The sequence below is a fragment of the Talpa europaea genome (genome assembly GCF_964194135.1).
Source record: "Talpa europaea genome assembly, chromosome: 3".
Lineage (NCBI taxonomy): Eukaryota > Metazoa > Chordata > Mammalia > Eulipotyphla > Talpidae > Talpa > Talpa europaea.
The window spans coordinates 125,012,317-125,027,936 of record NC_140069.1 but is presented as its reverse complement, the minus strand read 5'-3'; the positions used below and the strand labels follow the sequence as shown (position 1 = coordinate 125,027,936).

Below are 15,620 nucleotides of genomic sequence, written 5' to 3'. Positions count from 1 at the left end.
CCATATCAATGCCACTGTGTCAAGTTATGTACTAGATAGTAGGACATAATGTTTAAAAAAAAGTAGGCCATTATGTCCTAGTAAAAAGACAGATTTTTTTTAACCACTATGTCCTAGTGAGAAAACAGATGTTAAACACACACACACACACACACACACACACTTTGCATTTGTAGTAGTAAAGAAAAGTATAGGCTACTAAAGGAAAATTCTGTCTTGGAAATGATGAGGAAAGCATAAATTGGTATGCGTGTGTATTTGGGAAGAGCGAAAGAAAGGAGAAGTAGGCTTCAACCAACATTTTGGGTAGAACAAGTATTTGTGGTGTTCCTCAGTTAGGAAAGAGATTGCTCCCTTAGATGGATGAGGCAGTGACAGGGTCAGAGGCAGGCATGAGATCATGTAGGAATTTATAGGTTATTAAGAAATTTTTCCTTCATTATTAGATCAATCAGGATGCACTGAAGTCTTTTAGGTTATGGAATACCATGGCTATAACTTTTTTTTAAATGTTGTAATACCTCCCATTTGACAATAGGTTAGGGGTAAACACAACTGCAAATAGGGAGACCTGTTCAAATAACAAGTCAATGGTGCATCCAATTTGCAATGGCATGGTCCTAAGTATCGGAACCTTTGGCTATTTCAGAAATGGAATTTGCATCTTGGACGGTTATTATCATGATCCATGTAAGATGTGTTATAGTTTGGACTAAAGATTTATGATCTCTTGGAATGTAAAACTTATAAAACTCTGTGGTAGATAATGAGGGTAATGGGAAGGTTCAGTGTGTCAAAAGAAACAAGGTTTTTGGGATGAGTAAGTCAGCAGATGGAATGCAATTTATTAAGATAGTAAATACAAAGGAGGAAAGAGAGAGCAAATAAAAAAGAGGAACAGATAATGAGAAGCCTCTGAAACTGAACTACTGCTAAGTTTGAAATGCCTTATGCAATAGGGTAAGGGTATCAAGTGCACTGCAGGAGGCACATGGCTAGTGTTACTGTAGCCTGAACTCTGAAATTAAGGAATGATACATACACAAAAGAGGTGACAGATCACCTTCACCTCCTAGGGGAAAAGTAGAAGGAAAAGGTAAGGATTCAGGAAGGAGTTTAGCACAGAAACAGGGAAAGATGACAGAAGCAAAAAGAATGAAAGAGACTTTGTGTTATCAAAAATGTAAGTCAGCGCTTAGGGTTTCCCCACTTGTCAAGGGAAAAGTGATGGTGTTGTCCCCCTTGGTGCCTCAAGAATGCAACGGAGTTTTAATTTTTTATATACTTGTACCAGTAAACTATTTCTTTAAAAAAAAAAAAAAGCTGGAATGAAAAAACCTGGCACTTATGGCATATAAATCAAAGGGGGAAATCTGGTATTTTAAAAAGTCATTCTATCATCCTTACATTGTTCAGATAGATATTAAAGATAAAGGTTGCTAAGAATGGAGGTTAAAAGATCTAGATAACCAGAAAAAGACATACTATAGATAATTTCTAGATTACTAAAATGAAAATGGAATGAAAATATAAAAATGCAATTAGTTAAAGAGAAGGCAGCAAGAAAGGCAAAAAAGGGAAATTGGGACATACAGAAAGCACAAATTAAGATGGTTGATATAATATAAACATAGCAATAGATGGACTCATTCTCCAATTAAAAGTCAGAGGATGTCAAACATAATACAACAAAAGTAAACTATGTGATTTACAAGAGATACTTAAAATGTAAGGTATAGAAATGATGAAAGTATAAGAATCCAAAAAAGATAAACCAGGCCAACTCCAGCAAAATGTAAGTTAGAGGTCTGTATTAATATCACACAAGTCAGACTTTAATGCTTTTTTCTTAATATTAGTGTCACAGCAAAAATTAAAAAAACACTATGATGTATTAGCTCTAAACTTAATGCAGTCTAATAGTCTAACTTCAAAATATATAAGTAAAAATAAAAGGACAATTTGAAACATATCAACAAACCCATCAAAATGAGATTTACAAAAGAATTGGAAATAGATTTAAATAATACAATTAACAAGTTTGGTCTAACAGACACATAAGAAATATCACACCCAAACAATGGAGAACACACACTGTGTGGTTTTTTTTTTTTGGAAGCATTTGAAACACTTCAAAAAAGAAAAAAAAAAAAAAGAATACATACTATGCCATAATGCAAGTCTCAAGAAATGCCCAAGGAATGATCATCATCAACAACATTATCTGAACAGAACACAATTATATGTTAGAAGTCAACAGCAAAAAAAGCAACTAGAAATATTCTTTAAAAAACAAAATAAAAGGAACAATGACAAAATAAAACAAAAAACATTTTAGAGAAAAAAGAAAAAAACTTACTTCATGGAGCTTAACTAAAGAATGCTTAGGAGGAGATTCATAGCTTAAATGCTCACATTAGAAAGAAGAAAAAGTAAAAATAAGCTAAGTGTTCAATTCGGGAAGTTAGGAAAATTGCAGAATAAGCCTAATGTGTAAGGGAGGAAAATAAAGACCATAACAGAAAGTAACAAATTAAATGTCTGCTTCTCATTAGATTCAGAAAAATCATACAATACTTTTTAATACCTCTTCTGATTATATTTGGTTAGTAATTTCAGCTACAGATAGGAACTGAAAGGGAAATAAAAATCCACAAGTCTTCTTATACATTAGACTTAGTGCATTCATTTTAGGATCTGAAGCAAGAAACAACCTTGATGTCACCACTTCACTCATATTGTCCTATGAGTACAAATCAGAGAAGTAATGAAAATCAAAGAAATAGAAGTTAAAAGGATTCATCACAGAAGAAACTAAACTGTTATCTACAGGTACAATGCCTGATGAAATAAGAATGTAATATATCAGTGTCAATAAGAGTTAAATAAGGTTTCTGGATTTAAATTTAATATAAATATAAATCAAAAAGTGTGAAAACCAAACAACTAAAACTATAAAGTGAGTTTCTTTGTGAAATAACGAATTACAAAATACAGATTTTGTGTTCTGAAATTTTTTAAGGCGAGGTATGTAAACTGCAAATATATCTGACTTGAACAGTTCTAAAAAGAGAGAGACAGAGAGACAGAGATAGGATCAGTGGGAAGGCAACTCCTCCCCTTCCCACACTGGTCAGAAATCTATATTTGGTAAGAATCTGCTGAAGAGTTTGCATACTGCAGCGCAGCTATAAAAGACTCTTGCATCGATGGTTATCTCATACTCCCATCTAGTGGAATGGAGCATATTGTCCCACTGCAGTCTGTTCTTTATTCATGTTCTTCAGTTAGCAAAAACAAAGCAAAATAACTATCAAAAAACCACCACACTGTTTTTGGATCAAGTTCAAAATCATATCTTCTTGAGGGGGAAAGAGATAAGGTGGGAAGTGAGATCTTAATATAGATAACTAGATCCTAAAATTATTGTGAACTAGGCATGTATCTTAATAATTAGCAAAGTGACTAACTAATGAAGTAATTATGTTACAAGCATATCTGATAACACTGGACTTCCTTTGAGATTGCTTATTATCCAGTACAGCATGTACACCACAAAATAAAGAGCAGATTTAAGAATTTGAAAGGCAAATAGTAAGAGAGTAAGAGCTTTCTAACACATGAACGAAGACAAATGTGACATGATTACAAAATTATGTTTGCTGCAAAAGTGTTAAATATAAAAAGGTCTATTACCCAATGACACATGAGCCATCTTTATGCTTTTTCTTGTTTTGGCAATTCTTGGAAGATTCACATTCTGATGAACTCTCTTTTTCCTGCTTACTCCTTCACTCACCCAAAATGCCTTTCTGTAGCAAGCAAGTAAAATCAGCTTAAAACAAAACACCAATGGCAACAGTGATGTGAGAAAATGAAACAGTATGTCCAGTTATTAGTTTTCTAAATAGGGAGAATCTATGATTGATTTAGTATGGTTTTAAAAATCACTAACATACATTTAAGCCTCATCTGTTCTAACACAGTGAACTGCAGTTGGCAGGATGTGACTCAAAAAGGGTGGCATGGTTCTCTCAACCAGAGCTGTCATCACTGAAACAGCTGGAATGACCACATCCCTTGCAGATGTGAAGAGCTCCTTACATTGAAGTTCCACTTCTATAATTAAAGGTGACAATTACAAACCTTCATGCAAAAATGAAAACTATAAAATCCAGGCCAGGTGCCAAGAGCTATCTGTTATGAAAATCTGTGCTATTTACTTTCGATCTAGTTTTAAAAATGTGCCTTAAATCCTCTTCTTGGGGTTTTAGACCACAGTGTTTTATATTTGAATCTCCCATATTAAAATTGGATATTTTTATTTTTAGAAATATTTATTTTACATTTTTTTAAATACAGGTAACATTGTTTTAATGTTTTTTAATCCCACTTCTTCAGATATATGTTAACATACCACACCCACCACACCAAGGTGTCCACAGTTAAACACAGTCATTTGGAATATATACTATAACTTTATTAAAAAGAAAATTTTGTTTAGGAATTGGGGGGAAAATACTGTTTTCATTATCGAAGAGAAGACATGAGAATGAGAGAGGCATTACCAATTTAATTTCAGCCTAAAATAACACAGATTCCAGCCTTCCTAAGAAAGCATTAAAAATTTGTTTTATGCCAACCTAAAATAAAAACAAGGCATGTTTGAGCATAGTAAGGTATGTATAATACCTTTCTTTTGATGATTCATAAATAACTTCTGATGATATATGAAGACTAGAATCTTTACTAAATTCACTTGAACTACACAAATTTGAAGGCAGTTTTCCTGGGTGCACGTGCGCACGCGTGCACACACACACAAACACAATTTCCATAGTCAGCCCCAAACGCTCCATGTTAATAAAAGTTTTGTGGGGGGGGGGCGGGGAAGGAGGGAAGGGAGATTCAGAATTTAGTTTAAAATAGTTTTTGATATTTTTAAAAAGATGCAATGATATTTTTAAAAAGATTTAAAAGACTGGAAGCTTCGAGGTATGGGGAAAATAGGGTTCTCTGCACTAAAAGGTCTTTGTACCAAAAAGCTTAGCACAATTAACAACCAAAAAGATATTATGCATGAAAATCAAAACTGTATAATGTATAACACGATAATGTATAACTTCAGGATTTTTAAGTTAGATCCAAAAGGGTATCAAAATTTACTACACATGAAACAGTTTCAAGCCACAATTAGAAGCCATTCCTCATCTTCCCAAAGAGAGAGAAAAAAATTATATTATTTGTATAATTTGTAAAAATTAATTTTCCATGGCAAGTAGTAGCCACTGGAGTGCTCTGACAGGCTGCCAGCACACACAGTGATTTAAAGGCAATGTCCTGACACCCCTTTATGCAAAATCAGCACTTAAAAGACTTGGGAAGCTGCCCTTTTTAAAGAGGGATGAAGATACATGGACTTAACTGTGGGTCTCGGTTACAAAATTCAACACAGGCATTAATCCATTTGTGGCAGGAAGTTTTTAGTTTTTGGCTAGCTAGCCAAAACTAAAACCAATTGGAAATTCTCTGAACAGATATATGCTTTATTTTTAAGTAGCCCTTTTCTTATAAAATGTGACAATTTTATTAGGATTTATCACAGCTGAAACAAAAGAATAATTCAATTATTTATATGATAATTGATCTATAGTTTCAACAATATTACCATACTTTCATTGTGAAATAATTGGCTATAAACTCCTTAAAATCTTGGCTTTGTTGTCTTGTATTTCACAAATATTTACTGTCTCTCAATATTACTTGAAAGTGTGCCCAGAAAATAGTCGCTTTTATGTGAGAACTATCAGGAATCCTCAACCTTTTATTTTCCTCTGGCCTTGTAGACATTGGCAAACTGAGGAAAGGGAAGAGCTCATATTTAGAGGACCACATTTCCCCAGACATATGTCATAAAAGTGTGACGCTTAAGAGAAGACAGCCTTGTACAATCCCAGGTTCAGTGTGATTAATGTAAACATGGGTACAAGTTTCTGTATTGTCCTGTAGAAAGGAAAAGGCTGGCCACTTTGGGGTTCAAATTTCAACTCTATCTTTAAGCTGTGCCTTTGGTAAATTACTTAACTTTCCTAAATTTGTGAGTTCTCATAGATAAAATGGGACTACCACCATTTATCTCAAAAGGTATTATAAGGATTAGGTACAATCAAGTACATAAAGTATTCTGGTAAGCAAAATTTTAAGATGGTCCCTATGACCTTTGCCCCCTGGTAATGATGTTATCTTATATGGCAAAAGGGTGATTATTCAAGTGTGCCTAATCTAATGGTATGAGTCCTTAAAAAGGAAAGATTTTTCTCTCGGTGTAGAAGTAAAGTAATAGGTATTTGAGGTATAAAAAGAATTCAAAGCAGTTGGTGGCTTTGAAAATGGAGGTGGCCACATGCCAAGGAATATGAGCAGCTTCTAGAAGCTGACAGCAGTCACAGGCTGACAGCCAGCAAGGAAAAAGGGCTACAACCACAAAGAAATGATTTCTAGGAATGAGCCTAGAAGCAAATTCTTCCCTAGTTTACAGACTACAGCCCAGTCTGAGTAAACCTGGATTTCAAATATTTGAGATCCTGAACATAAATCCAACTAAACCTACCCAGACTTCTGACCTATAGAATAAGGATATGTTACTCTCCTACATTGCTGCTGGGAGTGCAAACTAGTCCAACCACTATGGAAAGATGTCTGGAGGTTCCTCATTCTACTAAAAATGGAGCTACCATATGACCTGGCAATTCCACTACTGGGGATCTACCTGAAGGACACAAAGACACTGATTCAAAAGAACACCTGCACACCTATGTTTAATGCAGCAGTATTTACAATATGTAATACCTAGAAACAACCCAAAAGCCCAAAAATAGATGACTGGATCAAGAAGATGTGGAATACATACACAATGGAATATTATTCAGCAATCAAAAAAGATAAACTCATGCCATTCACAGCAATGTGGCTGGAGCTAGAAGGAATTACGCTCAGTGAAGAAAGCCAAAGGGAAAAAGAAAAATATTGCATGGTTTCACTTATAAGAGGAATATAGGGGAACCAAATAAGACATCAGTGTAAAAAAAATAACAGTACAAAACACAACAAAGCAAAAACAGACAATTATAAATCAGAGACATACTGCAGGGCAGGAAGAGGGAGAGGGATCAGAGGGAGGGAGGGAGGAGCACAGGGGACTGTGGTGATGGTGCATGGGTGCTTTGGAGAAGGGAATTCTATGTGGACTCAATCTGAGGGGGTAAGGCGAAGCAAATATTGTTTAAAAATAAAAAAAAAAAGAATAAGGGTATGCTGAGTTCATTGATAGGTGTGGTGCTAACGTGCTTCTAGGCTTATTCCTAGAAATCATTTCTTTGTGGTTGTAGCCCTTTTTCCTTGCTGGCTGTCAGCCTGTGACTGCTGTCAGCTTCTAGAAGCTGCTCATATTCCTTGGCATGTGGCCACCTCCATTTTCAAAGCCACCAACTGCTTTGAATTCTTTTTATACCTCAAATACCTATTACTTTACTTCTACACCGAGAGAAAATTCTTTCCTTTTTAAGGACTCATGTGTGGTGTTAACGTGCTACATTTGCAATAATTTGTTATGCAGCAATGGAAAACTTATTGATTTGTGCAAGTATTTATTGATTTGTGACATAGAAAATATATAACTTACAGGGTCAAACAAGTCATTTGGCTAGCTAAGTTACAAGTTCCACCCTATACTTCCATAAGCATAAGAATTCATTGTTAGTTGCTTTACAACTATTGTGTCACATCTTGAACAGGCAGTCTTCACTGTCCTATGCTCTAATCTAGGAGGCTGACCGCACAGGATTACAGCAGTGAGTTATTGGGTTATCTTGTTCCGAGCAACAGAGGGCAATGGCAAGAGATCCAAGTGAGAAAGTGAGTGAAATCTAAGTATGTATTTCCTCACTTCCTGCAAATGTACAAGGTTTGAGGGGGAAAGTGATCTTTAAATTGACTTGGTGGTATATGGAGGCAGTGAAAGGTGGCATTATAAACTGAGCAAAGAAATTTCAAGGAGCAGCATGTGTTTAGGCAGTTGGAGCACAATGAACGTGGAAGGAAGGTAGGAGATTAGGCAAGAAAAGCAAGCTGAGGCCAGAAGATGATGTTTAACAGTAAAGGTCAAGGTTTTTCCAAAAAGATCAAGTTCAGTAGGAAAGCAGTGAAGGTTCTCAAGCTATCAGAAATTACTTAATAGTATCCACTTTCAAAAGACCATTTCTGTGGTTGTATGGAGGACCAGACTGGTAAAAGGTGGAGAATAACTTAGCTCTTTTTTGACAACGTGTGCCATGAAGCCCTGTGGGCTTTAGAAATCGAGGGACACCAAGAACAAGGAGGAGGAAACAGCTGAGAGGGCAGTGTCCTGGGGCCCCACATTCATCTCAATCACAGCAGTTCTGTAGCCCTAGAACAGAACTGGAATCTTTGTTGCATTTACGACAGCCAGCCTAGAATATTTCACTTCAAACTGTACTGGAAACTGGCTCATCTGAAGGTCAAAGGCTCATCTGTCCTCGAACTTTCTAGTTGAGGTTTAAAAAAAAAGAATAATTATACCAAGAATTCTGACAGAGAAATACCTCTGGGCTCCGAGAGAGAAATACCTATGGGCTCATGCCAGGAAGAAGACAGACTACTAAGTAATACCATCTGGGGACTGAATAAACCCAAGATAGACTGAAGACTGTCCCAAAGCCATAGTCTTTCACAAATTTTAACAAATTTTTAGACTATACCAAGGTAAATAAATAGCTGTGTGGAAAAATTAAAATTAAAAAAAAAAAGTGATTTTCATGCCTCATAGATCTACTCTCTTCTGACACAAATTTATCAGAAAATATCAGAGTACAAAGAAATTATCTTAATAGAGAAATAATATACATCAAATAAGAATTACTATAAACTAACTTTCTGCTTTAAAGAAAAGATGCTATCACTTAAGAATGAGCTTTAAAAATCTCAGCAGTTTTTGGCAAATATACCAGTCAAATTAGAAAGTCTCTTAAGGGTGTAAAGTAAAAGCCATGGCCAGCAGAGGGCAGTGCAGTTCTCTAAAAAGCTCAGTGAGCACACTAGACAGTGCACACATTAGAGCTGAAATATTCTAACCCATGAAAACAATGTTGTGCCTAGCGACTTTACTTTTTAAAAAATGTGACAGCAAATTGCTTAATTGCTATGTCCCTTGAAAAGGTAGTAAAAGATGAGCTATTACTATCTTATAATTTAAAAATTCCCTGAAAAAATTTACCTGCCTACAAATAAAAGAACTGTACTATCATGTTTGGGGAGGATAAAGTTTCTGTTGCCTCCACTATTTAAAACAACTGTTTTTGTTTTCCAAAACATACTAAGTAAATAAGATTTCAAAAAAGCCTAATACCCCAAATTTTATTTGTTTACATTCTCCTTTAACTTACACTGTACATAGTCCCAATAGCTAATGTAATTTTTTATTCTAGGACGTTTTCTATGGAAACATAACACTACAGAAGTGGTTCTCATATGAGGTTTATTCTAACCAAATAGCTGCTGTCCTAACATTGCATAGTTAATCATATTTATAGTTTTTCCTTCTAAAAATAATGTGCTGATTATAATTTATGAATAACCACTGTGGTCTTGAGAGCCACTAATAGCATTTTTGTTTTTCATAGAAAGTCTTAAAGTACCAATTTCAGTGCTATATGATATACAGTATTGCTTAAAACATGCAAATAAGATACATACAAAATTCACATTCTTGCCCCACTAACGTTTGTTCTCATATAGGTACTTGAATCAAACCAAGCCAGTGGCATTAATAATAGTAATGATAATAATAATAATAGCAGCAGCAATTTAAATTCAAGTATTTCAAAGTACTCCAGTAGTAAATTTACAGCTAGAAAATTTTGAGGAGACCAAAATTCAGGTCCCTTTCCTGACAAATAGGGCATGAAAATGTAATTCATTTTTCATGTGTATTGGTCATCACAAATATATAGACAAGATGCAGTTACCAATTTTTAAGAATAATAATTAAATTAACAAGCAGTCATAGAAGATTACCACAAACTTACTTGCTACTCAGAGAAGAGAAAAATTCAGTACTCAAGACTTAGAGTAAACCTGAGGAACACAGCAAATAAATCAAATAAAAATAGTTACTATGTAAAAATAGTAACTAGTAAAAATAGTTACTATGGTCCAGTTAGCTCTGTCAAGTTGAATGCCAGGAATTATTGCTTAGAAAAAAATACAATATATCTACAACTTAGCAGCTATGCCAGAGAACTTGTAAGAAATCTCCACTGTCTGAGGAAACACTGCCAAAGAGAAGAAATTTCTAATATGACTGTAGTTTTAAAACATTACCTCCAGAAGTGCAGTTCAAATCCTTCACATTTTTCTTTGCATTTTAAACAGGGGGCTCCAAATCCTTGCTCATGACCTAAGCCCATCTATTAAAGAAAAAAACAACATGGCTTTACTATTACATTTTTTTTAAACCTCAAAAATCCAATAAATTGCACTTTTAATTCCACTTGACACTCATTCCTGTTGATATAACTTTCAAACAAATCTTTTGAGTATCATATTGTTTAGTCAATGACGATGCCATGTATGTATATGGTGACTTCAAGTACATACATGACTTTGTATTCCTATTGCTTTTTTTTTCATGAAAAGAATCAGAATACAATTCTATCATAGAGTATAGTAAGTATTTCAAGACACGAAAAGTCATGAGTCTCTTCAGTCACAGCATTCTCATGCATAACAGTTACAGGGCGCAATCCATGAGTCAGAGTTTAGAAAAAAACGCCTGGCCCCAAAAGATGTATTTTGCAGCAAACAAGAAATGTGTGAAAGGTTTTGGGAATTATGATTAAAATAATATCATTTCATATTATCCTAAAAAATAAAGTAACATTAAACATTTACTGAATGCCAGGAATAGAGGTAAAACTTATCTCACCGTAATCTTACAGAACCTTAGGAAATGCTATAAGTGGCATTTTAGAGATGAAAAGTACACTTCAGAGAGGTTATGGAACTTGCTTAACATCCAAGCAGTAATAAGTAGTAGAGCAGATCTGAATCCCAGTCTGTCTGGCTCTGAGGCCTGGGCTCTTATGTTTCAGGTGCAGGTGGGAGGCTGTACTATTGCCTTTATTATAGAAAACCACTTTATTCTTTTACCACTTTAAATAATAATCCTTGGGAACTTGCTGAGAGATGACCTAATGAGCAAAAGAGGAGGAAGTGCACATGGAGGATATAAGAAAGAGATGGAAAGTCTTTTACCCAGCTATTCAAGTGAGAGTGAAAAAAAATCAACTGGCGTTGCATCAACACACTTGCAAATCATCAGTGACTACATTTTCCATATTTTAAATATCACATCAGTGACTGGTGCTAAATTCATTACCAGATAGCATCTGGAGTAAGAGTTCAAGCCAGACAAATAATAGACTTCTTTCAATGATGCCCTTTGTAACCTTTACCAAAAGCTTGTCACTATACATGTTACTATGTAATTGAAACTAACTGAAGTTTAAATGAAGCCCTTCCTTTTTTTCCTCAGAAAGTTACCACATGCTCTTACCATAACTAAGGGCATATTCAAATCCAGCCAGTTTACTTGGTTAATTATTTTTAAAGTCATACTGTCCAACATACTGTTTAATGGCGATAAAAATCTGTCTAGCACTAACTAATCCTCACCACCTTTGCCATGTCTCCATATCCATTACCAGTTTTCAAAATGACAAACCTAATTTAACACCAGAGACAGACAGAGACAGACAGAGAGACTGAAAGGTTATTTGAGGTTTCTGGTCTTAATCTCCAGAGTAGAAAAAATAGGCTCCTGGTCACACAGCTAGTCAATAGGAAGTTACCCCAAAAGCCAAGGTCTAAATGGTGCTCCACAGTGCTGCTGGGGTAAGACATCTGTAGAGTGTATGCGGCAAGCTCTTCAGTCTTCCACAGAAATTCCCTGGATTATTCCTGCTTCAAGGAAAAGGACTATACACTCCTAAAGCATCCCATAGCACCTCTAAAAGTAGGTGAGTTTTGGAGAGCTTTATAAAGAGAAGATTTGAATCTGTCACGGAGGTTGAGGAAGCTCTTTTGAACAGCAATGCTTGAGAGGAGATCAAAAGGATGAGCAGCATCTAGCACTGCAAAGAGGAGGAAGAACTACATTCAGGACAGGGAACACCACAGGCAAAGGGCAATGGCAGGAGAGGGCATGTTGGGAGCCAAGAATATTTTAGAGCACCTGAAAAGTGACAGGGTCAGCCATGTAGCAGGCATACTAGAATTACACACACACACACACACACACACACACATACCCCTTTCTTTTTTTTTTTTTTTTCAAGAAAGGAAGGAAGAAATCTCCTGCTCTAGACTATCCCTTTTGTGTTTAATATAGAAGAGATAGGATGAGACAGGTCAGGAGGGAAAGGTTAGAGAACAGCTATGCAGGCAATGGGAGGGGAGTGTTGTCAAACCTCAGTGAGAAGACCCTTGAGGAAGAGCAGGAGACCAACTCTGAGGAAAGCAGTAATTTGGGAAAGTGGCTCTTGCAGCCTGCCCTGGAAAGCTTATGTAGGTAGCATCCCTCCAGTGTTCTTTACACTCCCGCTGGCCTGCCTAGAGGGCCGGCTTCACCACCCCCCGGCCCCCCCACCCGGTTCATTTTTTTTTTTCTTTTTTTACATCATTGTGTATTCCCCATAAAAGTCCCATCACCAATTCATCCATAAACCCATCTTATCTCCATTAGGCGCCTTCTAGCACAGGAACTACCGAAGGAAGTTCCTTTCCACCTTTCCAAACACATACGTTCATCTTCCCCAAATGTCCATAAATAGAAGAAAACTTTGAAAGTATTACAGACAGTCAACAAGTAAATGAGAGAGGAATGAGGTCATGACAATGATATACTCTCCTGCTATAAACTAAAGGAAGCAGTTCTAATTAAAAATAAAGATGCTACAATAAAGACACTTCATTTTCAAAACCATTGTTAGCAGTTGAAGCAACTGGAGATAGTTTCAGACTGACAATAAACGTACTTTCCTAGAATAATTTCATTAAGAGAAATTGCTTTTTGTTATATAAATGTATACCTATAAAACTTAAACCTCAGTTTAAGCAATGAAGATCTCTAGCTTATGCCACATTACTAGGTGGGAACTACTTCCACTATCTTCTTTATCAACTTCTATTAGGATAAAAAAGCAGAACCACTCAAACTGTAAAGATAGGTGGTTCGCAGGCTAGTGTTTTCCCTTTAGTAAAAGTGCACAGTTCCAGACGAAATTATAATCAAGCATTCATTCTAATCGAACCTTGATAAATCCAGTTTCTATGCACAGACTTGCACAGGACCATATACATCTCTTACTGATAAGAAGCAAATTTCTTCTACTTCTGTTTCTACCTTGGTTAGGCATCTAGGCATCTGTTACTCTTCCTTTTGCAAATCTAATATATATCAGATTAAGGAAAATGTAGTAATTCTACCCTAGAGTACAAATGAGTTTCAGAGCTAGAGCTGCCAACTTAAGTTTCTCAAGACCTATTTTCAGAACTTTGGGGGGCAGAGACCACAGGAGCTGGGATTCTCCACCCTTACTAGTTTCAGTTCAAAGATCTGGAACCCCATCTACCCTAAGTGCTCAAGCAACTGCTCTCCCTCCTTCACTTTGTGCTCAGGATTTTCTGAAGTCCAGGACCCAGACTTCTCACTGTACTTCCTCCTTCCTTCTCTTTACCCTCAGCACAGACCACACCCTCTGGTTAGGGTTCTTCTCTTTTTCTCAACAGTCATAGCTGTTACTCTTGGATATCCAAATCTTGTAGGTGAATTTGTACCCAGATGCCTGCGCCTCAGAATTCCTGTTGAGGGTTAAGAAAGGGAAGATGCTGTTAATGATGACCAAGGTATATACTGGCATATGGTGAGCCCAGGAAGCATCAGTTCCTCTGCTATTAAAAAAAAAAAAAAAAAAAGTCCAGATCCTTGTATTAAAGCATACAAGAGATTTGTGTTTATATGTAATGTTATGAGAATTAGCTATATTACAGTTTAAGGAAATGCTCAAGAGTATGGCAACAGATATCAGAGAATTCACAAAATACAGACATATGAAAATGCAGAAGGTTCACCAGAGAAGAGTTAAGAAAACCATGATCTGGTCTCAGTATCACTATCAAGTTCAATGATTTTCAAAGTCATTTTCTTCTCTGGACTTCATCTAGATAATGAAGAAATCAAATTACATCAACTCAAAAAAAACATACAATGCTAAAAATTATGACTGCAAATCATGTTTCAGATTAATTTATTTTGTTACTCAGGATGGTCATCTGCTCTATGTTTAAATACCAACTAGAAAATAATTATTTGAGAGACCTTATATGTTATTGGTTCTTATAAATCAGAATCACTTGGAATTCAGTTTCGAGCAGTTCATGAAGCACACATAGGAAATGTAAGACCTGAGGGATAAGACGCAGTTATTTCAACATCAAGTATGATAAGGTAGTCCCCCAAAAGTCAACACTTGGTGCCTAAGAACATGATTTTTAGAAATACACAAGCCCTAAAGATTTCTGCTTCATATAGTTTTAGTATTACTTCCTGGCAGGCATCAGTACAAGAATATGACAGATTAATTTTTTTTCATTATCTAAAAAGAAAACAAAAACCACAGGGCCTCTGGATTCACTGTATTCAGCAAAACTACAGTCAGGTTTTAGGAAAACCTGTCAAAGTTCTTTAGAAAAATAAAAAAAAAGATTGATTAATATATCTTGAAACACTAGTCATACTTTTAAAATGTCCTTAATGAAGATACTGAACTTATATTCCTATGCTCTATGCCTCCAAGGAGCCCCTCACCTTCTGCTTATCTTAGAGTAAAAAATGGGAATGAGATCAATTTCTCCATATTCATAATTTTAGGCAACCAGATAGGTTGGCGACATTTCAGATGACCTCTATGACCCAGGAAAAAGGTATCGGATATCAGATACTTTAAAGAAAAAGAAAGAAGTAGGGAACATCTGGTATTTCAAACATAGTTTGAGTTGATTTGGAGATAATTTGGATCTGGAAGATATTATGCAGTATTCAGGGTGAGATCATCTGATTCATACTGTTTTCATAACCAAATTTCCCTCTGGAGCAAAGAATCATATGTGGTTACTAAACAAGCAAATGTTACTAAGACTTCTTTAATCATCTTGGAATGAAGCTGACCAAGATAAATTATACGAAATATACAATTTCTCCTTTCCCCTCCTCCTACTTTCCTTCCTCCTTCTCTATTTTTCTATCACATATGTGTGTACATGTTAACATGCAGACATACAAATATATTCATATTATACTTTCAAAGACGAGTTTTAGATCTTATTTAATGAATGAATATTCTAGCTAAAGAACCACATTTCTAAATAATTCATTACTGTCAATACATGGTTATATTAGAAAGCTAGTGTAATCTATCAAGTCCCCCCTTCTTAAAGGAATATATTTTCATAAATCTGGGGCTAGATTTTGAATTGTGTTAGAT

At 35.6% G+C, this 15,620-nt stretch overlaps 1 protein-coding gene across 1 annotated transcript in view; it reads right to left on the bottom strand.

The window, feature by feature from the left end:
• Positions 1-15,620, bottom strand: part of TES (testin LIM domain protein) — a gene marked incomplete at both ends in the record, with an annotated part of 48,348 nt that overhangs the window by 12,830 nt on the left and 19,898 nt on the right. The window contains one exon of the mRNA XM_084229328.1: positions 10,399-10,484. Within this exon, the coding sequence (XP_084085454.1) occupies positions 10,399-10,484 (86 nt within the window). The remainder of the gene's footprint in view (positions 1-10,398; positions 10,485-15,620) is intronic.